At 33.0% G+C, this 19,265-nt stretch overlaps 1 protein-coding gene across 1 annotated transcript in view; it reads right to left on the bottom strand.

The window, feature by feature from the left end:
• The window catches only part of LOC141491396 (ephrin type-A receptor 6), a 1,165,986-nt gene that overhangs the window by 158,188 nt on the left and 988,533 nt on the right, over nucleotides 1-19,265 (bottom strand). Inside the window, exon 13 of the mRNA XM_074192302.1 lies at nucleotides 9,321-9,382. Coding sequence (XP_074048403.1) covers nucleotides 9,321-9,382 — 62 coding nt within the window. The remainder of the gene's footprint in view (nucleotides 1-9,320; nucleotides 9,383-19,265) is intronic.

Below are 19,265 nucleotides of genomic sequence, written 5' to 3'. Positions count from 1 at the left end.
TTCATTAAATAATATTCTTTGGGTCCTTTTAGACAAGCATTTCTAAATCTATTCAATTGTACATCACATGAAATTTCCCTAGCTCATTTGGATTAAAAAATGTGTAGTTTTTTTTAACTCTATTTAGTAGAGTTAAGAAACCATTGGACATTCACACATCTTTTAAACTTAGAAGGATCTAAGATCAAGTTAATGTTAATATTCTCTTCAATAGGCGGCTAAGTGGCACAGTGAATAGAGCACCGGCCTTGGAGTCAGGAGTACTTGGGTTCAAATTCGACCTCAGATACTTAATAATTACCTAGCCGTGTGGCCTTGGGCGAGCCACTTAACCCCATTGCCTTGAAAAATCTTAAAAAAATATTCTCTCAAATAGTGCATATAGCTAAAATCACTGCTCCCCCAGGTTGGCATCTTTTCTTTTTTAAAGTATCTTGAGAATTGATCCCTTAATGCTATCATATTGCTTTACCTCTAACTTAGATCTACTCTGCACAAGATATATGAGTTGCTTTTCCTACTTGCTGTTTTCTTGAGTACTATTTCTTCTTGTAGCACATCAGGAACTGTGATGTTAGAATCCAAACATAATAATAATAATAATAATAATAATAATAATAATAATAATAAAATAGATAATGTTTATTTAGCAATAACTATATGTCAGTGAAAGACTCTATTATTATCTCATTATACAGGTGAGGAAATTGAGGCAAATAGATATTAAGCAACTTGCCCAGAGAGAGGAAGTATCTGTCACTAATTGGAACTCAGTTTTTTTCTGATTTTAAGCCTGGAGTTCTTATTCTTATCCTATATACTAAAGGTTGGTGGCACATAAGCTATAATATTTTTCTAGAGACTGTTAGGTGCCTTGGTGGTCTCAGGAAAATTCCATGAGAAGCAGGTGAGCAGATAGAGATAGGGAAAAAAGTATAATTCTTGGAATGAGTAAAGAAATTATCATCACCTAGGCAACTAGATAGTACAGTGGATAGAATATTGAACTTAGAATAAGAATGATGAGAGTATGAATCCTGCCTCAAATACTTTGCAACTATGTGACCTTGGTCAAGTCACCTCTCAATTTCCTCATCTATATTGTTGTAAGAATAGTTATATAAATATTAGTCATTATTGCTGTTGTTTTTGCTATTATTATACCTCTGTCTTATATCACATAGAACAGATACAGTGCACCTTTATCATGTAGATCAGAATAAAAATTTATCCTCCACTTTTTCCATGTGAAAATGTATTCCAAATTGCAACCTATTTGTAAATTGGATACTTCCTAAGTATGTAAAATTTAACTGAAAAACAAAGTACTATCTTTGACACTAAATAGATATGGTATAGAAAATTTTACTTTAAAATTATGAATATGTTTCTCTTTGAGAAAAATTCATAGCTAAATTTTCATTTTTGTACACTCGATACTTGGCATAGTGCAAAGCACATAGAAACCTTTTAACAGATTTTTTTAATGAATGAATACACAAAGTTACTCATTGGGTGATTTAAGAACATATTTTGATAGATAAATGTCCCTTCATTGATTTTTCTGCTGCTAAATCTGAAATAAATGGAATGTAGATTGAGGTCATCCTTGTATCAGAGGAAAATATAAACACATGCATGCACAATTTACAAGAAAAAATCGTGTCTAATAAATAGAGTGCTCATTAATAAAATATAACTAACATAAGGCATATGCCATCTTTACCAGATTTGTAATTTGTGGTTATAAATATTTAAAAGATTTCTTTAATTTTTTAAATTAATTTGTGCTTTTCATTTGAATTTGTTCAAGAAAAATCTTCAAAGGACTCATACTGCCTTTGAAACACTGTTAGGTACTTATACATTATTTAAAACTCATAGTTTCTGAGGTATACCAAACAAGATTTTTTGATGAAAATTAAAACAATTTAAATTTAGCAAGGAGAAAGAAAAGACTGAGTAGAAGAGTCATAATATAAAGTCACTTTGTGGCTTCATCCATGATGTATCGTGCTTTAAAAAAAGATTAAACCAATATAATGATATGCTTTTAAGAGTTGTAACTTCACATTCATAAAATGTAACTGTTTTTAATCAAGCAAATGAATCCAATTATAATCCAACTTCTAAAAGCATTACTTCATATCCATTTTTTTGAGAAGGACATGGCAAACCACTCCAATATCTTTGCCAAGAAAAGCACAAGGAGAATCTACAGGCTTACAAAGAGTTGAACATGACTGACTGAATGAGAAATAGCAACCACAACAATCTTTTTTTGGAGCAACAATATTTTTTGAAATGACTTACTGAAATTAATGCAGATATGTGTTGTTAGAAAGAATTTCTTATATAACTGAAATCACATCTAATCCCTGTCTAGCTCTTACTGAAAATAAATAGATCTATTATAGTTTTACAAATAATTTTACATTGATACATTTGTTAGCAAATTAATATGTAATCAATTCTTAACTATACAAATGTAAAATTAGCTTTGGGAATCAAGTGGATGGTACAAAACCCTTTTTTTTGATTTTGCAATATGAGTATATTGTATCTTTTGTGGAATGACTTCATAGAAAAATTATAAAGATCAATGTAAAACCTCTTAAGAATATTGTGCTAAGTCCTTACTACTAAAACTTGGTTCTTTTGTATTTCAGTCAAGATATTTGTTGGTGAAAGATATTAAGGAGAACAAATTAAGAAATTAAACATGTCTGTAAAATAAGATAAGTTGTAAGCATTTGGAGTCCTTTGGAATATTTTGAGGATATTTTACTGTGAAGATTTTCTTTTGTAATTATTTTTTTTTGTGCTTGCTGCTAACTTTTCTCTTTGTAGGGCTTATGTCAACATTGCAAAGCTTGTAAAAATGCATTAACTGCTGTTTATATGTATGAACCAAGAGCATAGAGTTTTCTCTTAGGCTTTTCCAAAGTCACAGTTGAAGTAGATCTCTCCTTTGGTAACTCATGTTCCTAAAAAGAGTTAATGAAGTTTAAAAGACCTTTCTAGAGTTGAAGGCTAAATAGCTGAAAAAGAGAATTTAATTTACAATTTTGTGGAAAAATACATTCACCTTTAATTCGTAAAATAGTAAGAGATTTCATGATTGCTTGCAGTTTATATATGTCTTTGCATTTGTAATTATTGCTACAAGCAGTATGAGGCATACTAATTTTTTAAAATTCTGACTGGTGATTTTCTTGTGGTAGAGAAATCCTCGTGAGGAAACTTGTGGAGGATGAAAGCAAAGGTCTTCCCTTATTTTAAAGGAGTTCTTGTCATTAGAAAAGGTGAGGGAATCTATATACAACTATAATAAACTACCAGTCTATTGGTTGGTTTACTGAATCATAATGCTTTTTATTCAGATATGTTTTTGTGTATACTCGATTGGATATCACCAAAATCTTCAATAACAGGGGATTTATGAAAGTTAAAAAGCTGTAGAACCAGGTAATAGACATAATTTTGTGTAAGTTTTTTACCACTATTCTTTTAAGATAAATGGGTATGAGGTGTCTAGGTGGCGCAGTGGATAGAGCATTGGCCCTGGAGTCAGGAGCACCTGAGTTCAAATCTGGCCTCAGACACTTAATAATTACCTAGCTGTTTGGCCTTAGGCAAGCCACTTAACCCCATTGCCTTGCAAAAAAAAAAAAGATAAATGTGTACATTAAAAGGAATTTTCAATCTTTTTAACCTTAAGTAAAAGAATGCCTAGAATGAACTATACCTAAATTTTTGCAGTAGTTTTCAAGTTGATTTCTCTACCTCAAGTCCTTTCCATTTTGAATATGTCTTCTACTAAGCCACCAAGATACTTTTCTTATAGCCCAAGTCTGATTTTGATACCAACTCCTTCCCTGTATAATCTCCAGAGGCTCCTTATTAAGTGTAAGATCAAATATAAATTCTTCTGTTTGACATTTAAAGCACTTCCAAATTTGGTTCTTTCCTATGCATTATTCCTCCTCTATATATTCTAAGGTTCAGTCATCTTGGACTCCTTGCTGCTGCATCTTCCATCTCTGTGTCTTTGAACTGGCTGCTATCCCCTGGAATGCTTTCCCTTCTTTCTTACTTCTACCTCTTAGAATTCTTAGGGTCCTCTAAGTCTCAATTCAAATAACACCTACCTTTCCCCAACCCTTTCCTTCTGTCTCTCATCTCCCAGCTTCTAATACCTACCTCTCTAAGCTCACCTTCTATTTATACTGCCTGGCTCTTCCATATACCTGCTTATGAATGGGTTGTTTTATCATTAGAATGTAAATGCCTTGATAATAGAGTCTCTCTCTCTCTCTCTCTCTCTCTCTCTCTCTCTCTCTCTCTCTCTCTCTCTCTCTCTCTCTCTCTCCCAACTTTCACCTTACGTACTCCCCCACTTCTCTGTCCAGTGCCTGATATATAATAAACACTTAATAGATGTGCACCAATTGATTGAATAGGTTCTTCTTTCTTGTAAATAGACAGAAACTATTATTTAATCCCTAAAGAGCAATTTAGAAAAATGGTATTTGTATTGAGTTCAGTATTGTTTGAGCTTATTCCATACATCATTCTCTTTGATTCCTGCTCAGGGTTTTCCTTGGCTCATTTTCTGGGTTTCTATTGAAAAAAGGAAAAAGTCTTTAGCTTCCACATAAGTACTCAGGCTAACATATTGTTGAATATAGGCTAGTCTTAATAATACCTGATAGAAAACACCCAATTCCTTACTCAGTCTTGCCTTGCCCATGAGTTTTCATCTTTCCCAGAGATAAAGTACATCACTCAAGACACAGAGTATTACCTTAATAATAACAGTTAACATTTATATAGCTCTTTAAGGTGAATAAAGTATTTTACATGTATTGCCTACTTTTATCCATACAAAAACCCTGTCAAGTAGTTGCATTTGCTATCACTATTTTACATTCTTTTCTTGCTCTCAAATATCATCCATTGATAGTTTGATTATTATGATGCTGGACCATTGCCAATCATTTTGTCTTTTGTCTTACTACTGGACTCATTATTCTGGAGGAAAGAGTGAGCCTGATGACTTTGCACAGCTCAGTCTCACTTAATTCTAATTCATGAACAAGTCAAGACATCATTGGTCTTTTTCAAAAATGAAGGATAAACCATTACTACCACGATTTTACAGGTGAGAAAACTGGGATTGAAAAGGCTCAAACTCAAGTCTTCCTGATTTCAAATCTAGTACTCCTACATCTGGGAAGATGAAAATCCATGGGTAAGAGAAATGCATAACTTGTTTACTGTATTCTTCCCACAACACTCCGAAGAACAGGCAAGTAATAGATTCAAATGTAATTGGGAAATATTTAGCAAAGTAAAAATGTAACAAAACTGTTTTTCTGTATTACTATGTATATATGTATATATACTCACATATATTTATGTCTACACACACACACACACACACACACACACATATATATACATATATGTATTATAGTTTAGTGGTCTCCATTTCTACTTGTTTGGCACCATTGCTCTGCACTCTAGATGCTTCTAGGTTGGAATGCGTTTTAAAGGGGAAATCGCTCAGCATTGCTTAAGAGTCAAATTATTCATCATTATGGTGAACCTGTCCCTGTCACTTACTACCTTGGCTAAGTCGCATTCTATTTCTTAGTTTCTTTATCTGTAAAATGAGACTATTAGACCAGAAAGTCTCAGAGTTCTTTTTTAATATCAATCTATAAATTCATGAGCCTATATTTCCTAGGGTTTTATTTAGACTTTTAGTAGTACCCTAAAATTGAGATTCCCATTCTGAGAACTGATCTTCCACTCCCCACCCTTCACCTGAACCATACACCTACTGGCAATACTAGTTATGGATGAAATTCAAGTTTTCTCCTCTCCATTGTGATTTATTCCTTGTACTTCAGCTCTGGACCTGGTTGGATCAAGAACAATTACACTAGAATCAGAAATTACTCCACTATAGAGTCACATTGTTTGTACTCTGCTCTATCTGGGATTTTATAGCATAATTTTCTGAGGCCATATGAGTTCTATGATGCCCTATTTTTCCACAGACCTTCAACTTTCTTTTTTTTTCCCACTCAATAGGATTAAGTGACTTGCCCAAAGCAACACAGCCAGGTAATTGTTAAGTGTCTGAGGCCCTCCTGACTCCAGGGCCTGGTGTTCTATCCACTGCACCACCTAGTTGCCCCTCCTTCACCTTTCTTTAAGAGGAGAGTGTTTCTATTTGTATAAGAAACCTTCACATTAGGTATCCCAGTCATTGGTGTTTTTGCTTTTCACTCCATTTTCTGCTTTGTAACTCTGGAATAAATAACTAAGTCCAAGCTCAAGTACATAACTAGCCATGATTCAATTAGTATAGTTTCCATTATTAAAGAAGGAAGTATGAGTTAGCACTTCAGCAAAAAAAAAAAATTGTCAAGTCCAAACACAGGACTCCACATTGCTAAACTTGTTAAAAGGAATGAATCTTGACAAGGAAATCTCTCTGGAATCTCTACCATCTTTTAAATATAGATTTCAGGAATTTGTCATATATGTGAGTTTTGTTTTTTCCTTCCAGGCATGAATGTTGAGTAAGCTTATTGAGCAAAACTTTATAAAATTCTTTGAGTTTCTGGGATAGAACCGATTATTATTGTAAAGTAGGATTCTAGTTCTTAAAAAAGGAAACCTTCCTAGAATTATTTTTCACTTTTTTAAGATAAAAAAATTTAGAGAATTATATCTGAAATGGACTGTAGAACTCTCAATTCAATCCTCTCATTTTATGGTTGAGGAAGCTGAGGCATAAGGTGACTTGACCAAAGTCAAGCACGCTATAAAGGAGAGACAGAATTAGAATCAGAGATAATAGTTCATAGAATCATTTGTTTATGATGGGAAAGGACCTCAAAGGTCATTTAGTATGACCTTTTTGTTTTTTTAATAGATGAAGAAACTGAGGCCTAGGGAAGTGCAGTGGCTAGTCTAAGGTGCTAAATTATCCATCATTATGGTTAAAAATGCTGGAATAAGTTCAGTTCTTCTAATATCCAAATTCAGCATTCTTTCCACAAATTTAAAGTAAAAGTGATTAGATGTATCAATATGGATGGCCTAGTTCTCCATTCACTCACTGAGATTTGTAAGTTAAATATTATTTGAAAATATTAATAAGTATAAATAAAAGCATAATTTAGATAACATGTGATTTTTGTCAGATGAAAGATAGCTGAAGCAACTGATTATCTTTTAGTGTGCTTCTTGGCATTCCTTGCTCTTATTTCTAGCATCAATTTGAGTTTTGTGTCTGGTTTACTATTTATCTTCATAGCCTGCTTCCAAATACAGCTGATAGAAAAGCTTATTCAAAGCATCATTCTAGAAGGAGTTATTCAGATACATATCTAAACCCAAACTACTATTTTGAATACCCAAACTACTGTTTTGAATAAACATACCAGAAAGAGAAAACTTGTAATTGCTTCAAATATTAAAGGGAACACTCAAATTAGCTTAAGATAGTAACCCTTCTTGCAGTACAAATGAAGAGTAAGTCTAAAATTAACATACTCCCAAAATGGCTACTGAGAGAGAAAGAGAGAGGAGGGGAGAGAGGAATAGAGGGAGGATATAGGGAGAGAAGGAGAGGAAGAGCGAGAGGGGGAGAGGGGAAAGAATGAAAATGATGAGCAGATTTTTTCTTCAAATATCCATGAATTTCATTTTGCCTAAAAGAGGACACTTGGTAGTGAATATGTAGTATGAATAGTATTGCTTTATAATAACCCCACAATTTTGCTGAATTCAGTCTATAGTATTGAAACTGGATATCAATACCAATCACACTGTAAATATAAATCATTGCTGCTAATAATGATGGCAGGATGGAAGAGAAGAAAGGCATGACACCATGGGGAAAAAAATAAATGAAATTGAGAATCAAGAGAGAAAGATGAGATGAGCACTCTAGTAGTGTGATTATATAAATAAAGGATCCAAAAATGGGATTGGTGAATACCTTTTATCCAAAAGAAAAGAAGAAAATTAATATTTGAAGTCTCAAGTGGAAAAAAGAAACCTGCCTTTTAAATAAGACAGTGAAATATATCAAGGACCCTAAGTAACAGGGATTTGTAAACTGGGGTCCAAGAGTCCTAAGGTATCTATGGATAGATTGGGTAGAAGGAAACTTGGAAGGGAAAAACAAACAAAATATTTTTATTTTTTAATCGCTATTGAAAGTTAACATTTCTTTCAATTATGATTTAAAAAAAAACCTATACTATTTTGAGGAAGTCTATAAGACTTCACCAGACAGCTTAAACTGCCCATGACACACAAAAGTTTAAGAACCATTGCAATAGAATGAGTGAAGAATATTATGAATTTAAGTAATTTAAGCATTCCATTTATTCTCAGTAATTAAGTAATGTTATGAATTTAAGTAATTTACCTTTGAATGTGCTCAGTCACAAAAGACAAAAACAAATCAATTTCCCGCCCTCTTGCCTCCACCCCTCCACCCCTCCACAATACACACTTGACTTCTCTGGGGTATTTACCATAATAGATCTCCCCCACCAATAAATAAATGGTAGACTCATTAATGCTAAAGGATGATGATACCTCAAACTACAGATTCCTGGTATTGTCTCATATCTTTTATTTTATAGCACTAAATGAATTATTAAGTTTCTTGATCAGTTCCACTTTTGAGATTAACACTTTTAGATATTTGAAGAGCAAACTTATAAGTGTGCTCCTTAAATTTATTCCCCCAAAATGACTTTTTCCTTACATTTTCTCATTTGTTCTTGCTTCCCTTACTTGCTAATCATACAAAGACCTTGTGAGGGTGGGGGAACAAAGGCAAAAGTGATCCATTTCTAATTCATATTATGACTACAAGCCATAATCGATTAGACATCAATTATCAGACTAGTGCTAGATTTCTCCAAGCAAAATCTGATAGAAAAGTACTTTAAAAGTGATTAAGCCAAGTGAGTAGTATGTATAAGGAATAGAAGTGGGGTTTCAATTCATCTCTCTCTTCATAATATATTACTGAATATGGTAACTATACTTATATGAGAAATCAATTACATTATCAAGTTCAAATCTTTCACCCTCCTCATCCCTTCTAGTTATGCTCTAATGTATCACTGTACCTAAGAAATTCACTCTAGGGAAAATGCTGCTATACTTCACTAAAAATTCCATGAATAATATTATATAAAAATTAATTTATAATAAATGATCTAAAACCCTAACTCAGAATAGCTTCTTTAAATATCACTGGAAAAATGACACCTCACCCGAAGAAAGGAGTCCAGGGATCCATTCTCCATGTATTCAACTACAATCATTACTGGCCTGCCTGCAAAGAGAATAAATGAATAGATTAGGATGATGATGATGATGGTTAGGCTGAAGATGATAGATGACATTTGTAGTGTTCTAAATGGTGTAAAACCTTTTACATTCATTATCTCAAAATCAATCCTTTCAATAACCTTGTGGGGAAGTCCTACTGGTATCTCTGTCCCCTCTTTCCGGTTGAGAAAGCTGAGGCTCTGAGAGGCTAAATGACTGGCATCAGTTTCCTCAACTATAAACCTTCCCTGGTTGTTATGAGGTTCAATTGAATATTTATCAAATGCTTAGCACAATGTTTGGTTCATAATGGTCTATATGTTTGTTATGGAATACTACTGTGCTATAAGAAATGATGAATAGAGTGATTTTAGGAAAAACTGAAAAGACTTACATGAATTGATACAAAGTGAAGTGAATAGACTAGGAGACATCATATATAGTGACAGAAATATTGCATGATGAACAACTGTGCTATTAGTGATAGATTTGTTAATAACTCAGTAATAATTAGACACTTATTAATAGACTTCACTATTTTTTGCAATACAGTGATCCAAGTCAATCCCAAAAGACTCATGTTGAAAAATACTATCCACTTTCAGAGAAAGAAATGTCATATGAATACAAATTAAAGCTTCCTTCCTTTTTTCTTTTTTTTGTACAAAATGATTAATACGGAAATGTTTTACATGATTGCATATGTATAACCTGTAACAGATTGCTTACCATATCAGAAATGGGGGAGATGAGGGAGATAGGGATAGAATTTGGAACTCAAAACTTTAAAAAGTTCAAGTGTTTAAAATGGTTTTTACATGTAATTAAGGAAAATAAAATATGATTTAAAAATACTCATTTTAATGGCTGTAAAAAACAAAAACAAAAATTGAAATTCACAAATCCAAGGCAGGGGTTTTGAAGCAGTTAAAAAACCCCCAATCATACAGAACTGCTTTATAGACACTGAGGTCCAGTTTCTCATAACACTTGCAGTAATTGTGCTTGAATTACATTAAATGGTGTCTATCTAAAGGCAAAATGAAAGGAGACATTCATAAATTGTCTTTAAGAAAGCATAAACCATTGGTCACAATATGCCTTATTGAGGAAAAGGACTCCTAAGCAGAAAAATTTCAGTAGATGGATGAAAGTTGGAGGGGGTGCAGGGAGTAGAGGGTGGAAAAATTTTGTAACAGCCCAGGATCACATTTTTATTAGATACTGATTAGATTAAGTGTGGCAACTCTAGCATAATGTGATGAATAAGTAATTTCTCTTTCATAGAAGAGCCCAATAGAGAAGCTAAAAACCAGAAGTCTCATATAATTTGCTTCTTTTTTTTATATCCCATTTACAGTTGTTACTATCTCCATATGCACAAATGCTTTGTGGGAAATTTGGTAGAAGTGATTTTCATTTGCTCCAGAAAACAGAATTCATTTTATTCAAACTAACTGCTCAGATTCACAGTATAAACTCATCTCTGGCAAGAAGAAAATTTACCTGAAATAAACATTGATGACAGATTTATATTTAAGCTCTGTTTTTTCATGTTGTTCATTTGATCTTTCAAACTGCTCCATGGGCAGAGTGTTCTTTAATACAGAATAGATCTGGGAAGAAATTGCATGTGCTTCTAATGGAATTACTAAGTTTTGTCACTGTAGCTCATTTTCTTTTATGAATCTGAAGTATTATGGGGGGGAGGTGGCTTCCAAATTAGTTAGGATTTTAGACCTGAATTTCTGGTTTAAAAATTATATTAAAAGTTAATCATTGCAACAAATCTTCCCATCACATTTGTGAGTAATTTCCTTCTTAGGATTGATATTAACTTGCATTTCTAATGATCCTAAAATAAAATAAATTCATGCGACTCTAAATAACAAATATAAACATCAATGTTTTGCTGAAAATGCTCATGAAATACTGAGATGAATATTTTATATTGATGAAGACACAGAGTAAAAAAAAATTCAGGGCATAAACCTAACAGATTTTTAGGAGATCATAGTTCAGAGGATAATTAAAGAGAACTTTTGAATAAAGGACTGGGATGAATATGTACAATGAGATGTATTAAGTGTAGAGGAAGAATGACTTAGAGAGGAGAGGGAGGTCAAACCAACTTATTGTACAGGTGAGGAAAATAATACTGAAAGACATGGAATAATATGATCCTGGTGATATACACAGTAAATGGCAGAGTCAGGATTTGAATACAGGGTCTTTGCCTACAAACTCATCGTCTCTTTGTGGTACCATCCTGCAATCTTTCTCCATCGTGCCTCATTCAACACCTTTTCTTTACCAACACTACATTCCTTTCAAGGCTCATTTTAAATGATACATTTTCCACGTAGCATTACTGTAGTGATTCCCTGGTTTTGATTTAAAAAAAAATCTTTATGGTCTATACAACAGACTTTGGATTGTATGCTGGCTTGATTTTTTCTCTTTTATTCCTTCTTCACCACCCATTTTCTCTAGGGTGTGACTTTGCCCTTGGTTTCTGTAATGAATACAGTGGGTACACTGTAGAGTCTGAAGCTTAATATGTTTGGACTTTGAGGCTCTCAAAAAATTAAGAGAGTGTAGTGTAATGCAAGTTTTTTTAGTGTGAGTCCAGGGCATAGTGACACAAGGTACTTTAAAATGAACAATTTCAGTTATACTTCCTAGGGAGACCCTTTGTTCAGTCTTCAATGTTGTCAGTGCTAAGTTTCATTGGCTCATTAAGGGCAATAAAGAGTCAAATGTAGTCTCTTTGTTTCCTATGAATTAGATGTTTCACACCTGAGCTGTCCTCTTTCACTAAGGACCTTCAATTGAGAGCTGCTATTATTGAAACCATCAGTTATTCTTCTAATATACTGTTGACATATTACATATAATTCATTTTCTATCTGAATTTTACAGCAAGAATTGAGCAAGTGATTTTATAGGATATTATTCAATTTTGTAATTTAAACAATGGATATTTGAAGCACAATGACAAAAGTTTGCAGGCATTTTCATAGGACTGTAGGTATGTGGGTATGTGGGTGGTCAGGTAACAGGTAGGGAGTGTTTTTGCCTCTATAACTTACCATAAATTTAAAATTGCATCCTGTAACACTTCCTTGAAGAAATTTAATTGAATCAAATAAATGTCTTGTCCTGTTATTTTGTTTTCTACTATTTGTTCACAGTATAGTGAAAAGGATGCTAGATTTTGTGCCAGGCAAAGCTGGATTCAAATCCTTACTTTAATTCTTACTTACATGATTTTGGTTATGATTCCTTACTCTCAGTCTCAATTTCTTCATCTGTAAGATGGGTATAATAATAATATCTATAGAACCTATCTAAAAGATTGGGAAATTCATAAGAAATTATATGATTTGTGTATATTATATATATATATATATGTACATAGAATGCTTTTGCAAAGCTTTTGATACTATATGATCATTAATTATTTTTGTTATTTCTAGTTATTTAAATGTTTCTTACTCCATATTTGATCTATTTTTCAGGCATTTTATCAGTCTATATCATCTTGATTTTTGCACTATTCTTAGGGTCCCCCAGGATTCACTCCTACCCAGGATATACCCAAATCTTTATTTTGAGGTTTTTGCTAGGCAAATGGGGTTAAGTGGCTTGCCCAAGGCCACACAGCTAAGTAATTATTAACCAGATTTGAATCAAGGTACTCCTGACTCCAAGGCCGGTGCTTTATCCACTATGCCACCTAGCCGATATTCCCAAATCTTAATGCAGTTTAGAACCATTAAGAAGCATAAGTTTAGAACTTCATTGCCATTGTTGTATTACCAAGCTATAGGTGGTTTAGCAGATGGTCAATCAGATTTTCCAATCATTTATACAAGAATTCCCTGAAATCTATTTTTAATACTAAATGTATCTATCAGATAGGTGTTTCTTAAGCACACCAGAAATAGACAAAGATAAAAAAAGTCAGTGGAGAGATGATCCTATGGAAACTCATTTGATATAAATTCTGCATATACTTAATCACAAGATCCCAGAGAGAATTTTCTTACTATAAAATAATAGCATCATATGATAATCACATTTAATAATAATTATAATCATAATTGACACCTGTAAGGTTTACTCATTTGAACCTGAAGAACAGAAATAGGGCTCATTTAAATATTAAGAATAAAATATCTCTAAGTCATTTGTGATCTAGATAAACTGGTAAACCAACTTTTATCTTGTAAAATGGGGATTTGGGCCTAGGGTACTATGAAAAATTATCAGGATTATAGCACTAAGTCAAATGAACATAATGTCTTTGTAGTGTTTTACTATTTGAAAATGAATGATGACCTCTCTTTTCCATATAATTCTTTGTAAAATTATGTCATATTCTGAAGTGTTAAAAGCTACCTTCAAAAGGTAGCTTTTTTAAATGTTAAAAATAATATAGCTCCCCCCCACAAAAATCAAAATCCTATTCCTCACAACTCCACACATTTAATTTACATTTGTATATATGAATTAAATCAACACATTTTTATTTTGTCATTTGTGCATCCATGAATCCTCACAATACAAGGTATTATAACTTACAGAAAGCATTGGACTGAGGGAATAGGATACCTGTAATTGGTCCTACCTACATTGATTGCTACTTTTGTGAAGTTATTTGAATTCTCTATGTATCTATGATACATATGCTTACTGTAAGGATAAAATAATGAATGAAATGACTTTCTTTAAGATCCAACTCAAATCTTACCTTCCATAAAGAAGTCTTTCCTTGTCTCCCCTAATGGTAGTGCTTTCCCTCCAAAGCAGTTATTTGTTTGCTATCTCCTATATGAGAATGTGAGCTACTTGAGGACAGGAACTATTTTGTTTTTCCTTGTATCTCCAAGAATTTAGCAAAGAGTGTGAAATATTATTAGGACTTAATAAATGTTTATTGATCTGAAGTGACTTATTTTACTAAGTATGAAATGCTCTTAAACCAAGGATCCTATCTAAATGGAGATGATATATTCTTTCCTTCAAAGAGGTTTGGGGATAGTGATCATGAAGAAAAACATTATATAAACTTCCTTAAAAACTATAATAATTATTGTTGAGCTATTATTGTTCTAACTTTTGCCTTCAAATTCCAGTTTTGCCTTGGGATAATTTAATGGCAGTGGGTTTAAATAACAGATCTGCTACTTACTTCCTTTAACTCTGTTTAAGTTACATAACCTCTCTGAAATGTTTCCTCATCTGTAAAATAAAAAGGGGTAACTAGATGACCTTTAAAGTTCCTCCCAGTTTACATTAAATTAAATTATCTATTGTCATGTCTATGAGTACCAGACTTGAATTCATGAATACTTGCTTTCTCAACCTGCTTCTGAAACTTGCTACTTTTGTTAGTGACCTTCTGCAAGTCACTTATCCTTTATGAACTTCTGTCAATTCCTTAAGACTTATCTATTGTTAGATAACTTCATTCTAGGATTGGCAAACAAAATATAATCATTTTTAACATACAAAGACAGGAATTCTCCATAGTTTGCCAATATTGCTCTAAAGTCAAAGATGAGGTGCAAATTGTATTGTGGGAGGAATTTTGCACAATACAGTTTCTCATTTTGGGAGGTCCCTTGTATTGAAAAGCATTCTACGTCCTCACACATTATGAGGAATGAGAATAAAAGTTATAAAATGTTCTGAGTTCATAAGAGACAAATAACGGCTTCCAACAGGAATATTTAAAAACATTATAACATTTGTGATTGCTTTAAATAACATGACTTATATGTATTTTCCGTCCATGTGTTTAGTAAGTAGAATAAGTATCAAAATATGAGAAGAATGCTCTTCCACTGACCCATATTACAGATGAAGGTACAGACAATGCAAAGTTTAAACGATTTGTCCAGTGTCCTAGGGGAAAAAGTTACTGGCACAGCAGAAAATGAAATTCATACCCTTTTAATTGTGGCAAATAACCTAACTTGTTTCCAGCCTGTTTGTTCAACAAATAGGAAGAAATGATAGAGTAGGCATTGTCCAGTTTTATATTTTACAGTAGTTTTGTATGGACATGAAAAACTTTAATTTCTTTGACAGAGGGGAAGTTAAAATACCTGTTAGCTACACATTTTATATGCTATAGTAAATTCCAAGAGAATCAGCATAAATGTATGATCTTTTTCTAAGCTCTGAGTTCAGGTAAATTTCCATTTTAACATTTACATATGAAACCCCCAAATGATCCAGTAGATTGACAATCTTCAGGGCGGCACCTTTACAAGAAAGGAGAACATTGAAAGAGTTAATAAGACTATATTCTTATTGAAAAACAGTGTCTTTTGAAAGGTTCAATCATAAAGATCACTTGGCTTCTTATTTGAATTATTTACAATAATAATAGTTAACATTTATATTTTTATTCTCACAAAAATCCTGGAAGTACTTTTTTTAAATCCTTATTTTGCTAGTGAGGAAACTGAGACAGACAGAGGTTGTGACTTACTTATAATCACATAACCAGCTGATCTGTGTCTACTACTACTACTACTACTACTACTACTACTACTACTACTACTACTACTACTACTACTAGTCCTTTGGATCGAAAATGATCACACCAACCAACCAAATGATTAGTCACATTTGTTGACTATCTAATATTGAGAGAAATGATAAATCAATTCATTAATCCTCTATTTTTTATTTTAATATATCCTCTGGGAGATGTGATTTATTTTCCCTCACTGAATACTGCTTTAGTTTTGTCCTAGAGATTTCTATGTTGTTTCTGCATTATCATTTTCTTTCAAACATTGACTCTATTATTTGTTCCTTAACTTATCCGTTATTTAGGAGTTCATTGTTAATTTGGCATTTGGATGGCAACTTTGTGTCTTTGTATCCTTTGAATCAATGTTTTTTTTTGTTTGTGTTATGATATATGTAAATACTATTATGCCTTTTTACATTTATTTGCAATATCGTTGTGCCATAGTACAATCAAATTTTTAAAAAGTTCTAGGCGGTATGGAGAAATACATATATTATTTTGAAGTCTTATTTAGAAGACACCATAGTTTTTTAGTTCTAGTTTCTCCAGCAATTTGTTCAGTTCTTTCTTTTTTGTTTGTTTGTTTGTTTTTTTTTAAGGCAAATGGGGTTAAGTGTCTTGCCCAAGGCCACACAGCTAGATAATTATTAAGTGTCTGAGGTGGGATTTGAACTCAGGGACTCCAGACTCCAGGGCCAGTGCTCTATCCACTGCGCCACCTAGCAGCCCCAATTTGTTCAGTTCTTATTTTTACTTTTATCTGTCTTTTAGACATCAAAAATTGAAAGAGGGATGTAAAAGTCTTCTGTCACTATTATGTTACTGTCTATGTATTCTTGTAGCTCATTTAATGTTTCCTTTATGATGAATTTGGATGCTAAGGTATAGAGAGTGTATAAATCTGTTACTGATACTGGTGCTGTCCACGGCTTTTTTTAGGTTAATAGTTTCCCTGTTTATCCCTTTTTATTTATAAATATTTGCTTTTGCTTTGTTGATAGAATGATTATAACACTTACTTTCTTGGATTCAATTGGTTCATAGTAATATTTTCCCCCCGATCTTAGCTTTATTTTGTGTTTGTTTTTGTTTTTTTAAACATGTGTCTTGCAAGTAGTATATTATAGGATTTTGTTTTCTTATCCAATATGTTACTTTTTTGCCTCATTGGATTATTAGATTCATTAATAAGAACCAGGTTTACATTTTCCTCAATATGACTGTAGTATTAGATTTTTGGGAGTAGTTATATATTCATCCTCTTCTGCTATAAATAAATTACTTGCCTCTTGAATTACTTTAGCTTAATCTTTTTATAAAGTGTCCCTATACTCGCTAACTCTCTTCCCCTTAGACTTGATCTCTTCATTTGTTACTCCTTTCTCTTTGAAGTTTTGTTTCCTTTTTCCCTTTGAAATTTTGCTTTTATCTCCTTTTTCTTTCCTATTTTTCTGATGATTTAGTTCTTCCTCTCTTTTTTTCCATTTATATTTCTGGGACTTAGTGTGCTCACCTGAACTAAGAGGACATTGGATGTTTATCAAGATCTTTTCTTGCACTAATTAACTGACTAGAGTCTTCAGCTTTCTTATTGAGCAATTGTGAGGACAAACAGTTTAGGATTTTTCATAGAGATCCACAAATAAGAAAAATTTCTCTGATGCTTTTGGACAGCTTGTAGATTTTTAAGGAGCTTTGATGGATAGAATATCATCATTTATGGCAGAGTTTTGTAAGAAAAGAGCTAGAATACAGCTATGCTAAAGTCTCAGATAATATAATTTATAATTTCTTGGGAATGATACTTGAAGGTGACAAAACAGAACTACAGAAAAATTAAATATTTGAATCTAGATGTTTCCAAAGCCCAAGTACATCACTCATCTACATGATGGTGCAGTTTTATACCCATCTTTCCTTCTACTTGTTGTTTTTCTGAAATTCCTCTTTTATGTGGAAATTTAATTTAGAAATACAAAGAGTGCAATCAAGTTGCCAGTCCCTCTTTTCAAAAAAAGAAAAAAAAGAGTTTGTAAAATATCAGACAACGATCCTGGCTTTAATTTTTGGGAAAATTCTAGAAGGAATAATTAAAGAGCTGGTTGAGAAATATCTAGAAAGGGAAGCAGTGATTACAAAATAGCTTTCATGAGCAAGAGAATCACGACTAACCTTTTTTCTTTCTTTTTTTATTGGACTCCTAAAGTGATAAATGAGGAGAATGCTGCAGACACTAATACAGTAAAACTCAGTCTTGTACATTCAAGTTAAGGATAATTAACTCCTCCTCCTAGCCTTTGCTCTCTGCTCCTTATTTCTCATTCACTAGACAATTTAGAAAATTAATTGCCTTGTATTAGTTCCAACTTAGTCACTGGTTGGTGCCAATGTTCTCTTTATTTAAAACTTCTGAGGATTGTGAGGCTTTTGACCAGACAACAAAGTCATTGCCCAACTTTTCTAGTAGATGCTAGGTCATTGTGCACTGCTTTGGATTCAGGGCAATGGGGGCTTCATACTGAGAGTATGTCCTCTTGGCATCTGTTCTCCTTTCCCTGTGTTAGTTCTATTTTTCTTCTTCTAAATTCTCCTATATTTGCTTAGATTTGAGCAAAGTTTTCATAAAGTATCTCATACCATTCATATAGAAAAGATGGAGAGGTATAGAGAAATAATCCAAATAGTTTAGTTTTAGAAATGGTTCCAAGACTGGACTCAAGGGTTAGTTGTTAATGATTCAGTATTATTTTATCAATGATTTGGATAAAGGTTCATCTAATATTCAGAAGAAATGCCAAAATGTCAACAAGCAGGTAGCCAGTGGACAAGTGGACCAAGCATATATTATGTACTCAATCCCGGGGATATAAAGAAAGGCAAAAGATAGTCTTTGCTCTCAAAGATCTCACAATCTAATGGGGATAGGGGATAACAACTAGATACAAATAATCTATATACAGTACGAATTAATCAATAGAAGTAAGCCACTAGAATTAAGAGAGATTGGAAAAGCTTCTTGTAGTAGGTGGGATTCTTACTGGGACATTGAAAAAAAACCAGGGAAGTCAGGAGGCAAAGAGGAGGGGGAAGAACATTGCATGGATGGGGAGTGAACAGAGAAAATAGCCACAAGTGAGAGGCATAGGGTCTTCTTCAAGGAAGAGTAAGGAGTCCAGTCTCACTGCTTTGAAGAGTATGTAATAGGGGTGGAAAGGATGTGTGGGGTTTAAGAAACCTGGGAAACTGGGGTAGTTAGGTGATATAGTGGATAGAGCACTGGCCCTGGAGTCAGGAGGACCTGAGTTCAAATCTGTTCTCAGACACTTAATACTTA

This window comes from Macrotis lagotis, chromosome 6, assembly GCF_037893015.1.
Source record: "Macrotis lagotis isolate mMagLag1 chromosome 6, bilby.v1.9.chrom.fasta, whole genome shotgun sequence".
Classification (NCBI taxonomy): Eukaryota; Metazoa; Chordata; class Mammalia; order Peramelemorphia; family Peramelidae; genus Macrotis; species Macrotis lagotis.
Note: the sequence above shows the minus strand (reverse complement) of the source record. Positions and strands in the feature narration are given on the sequence as shown.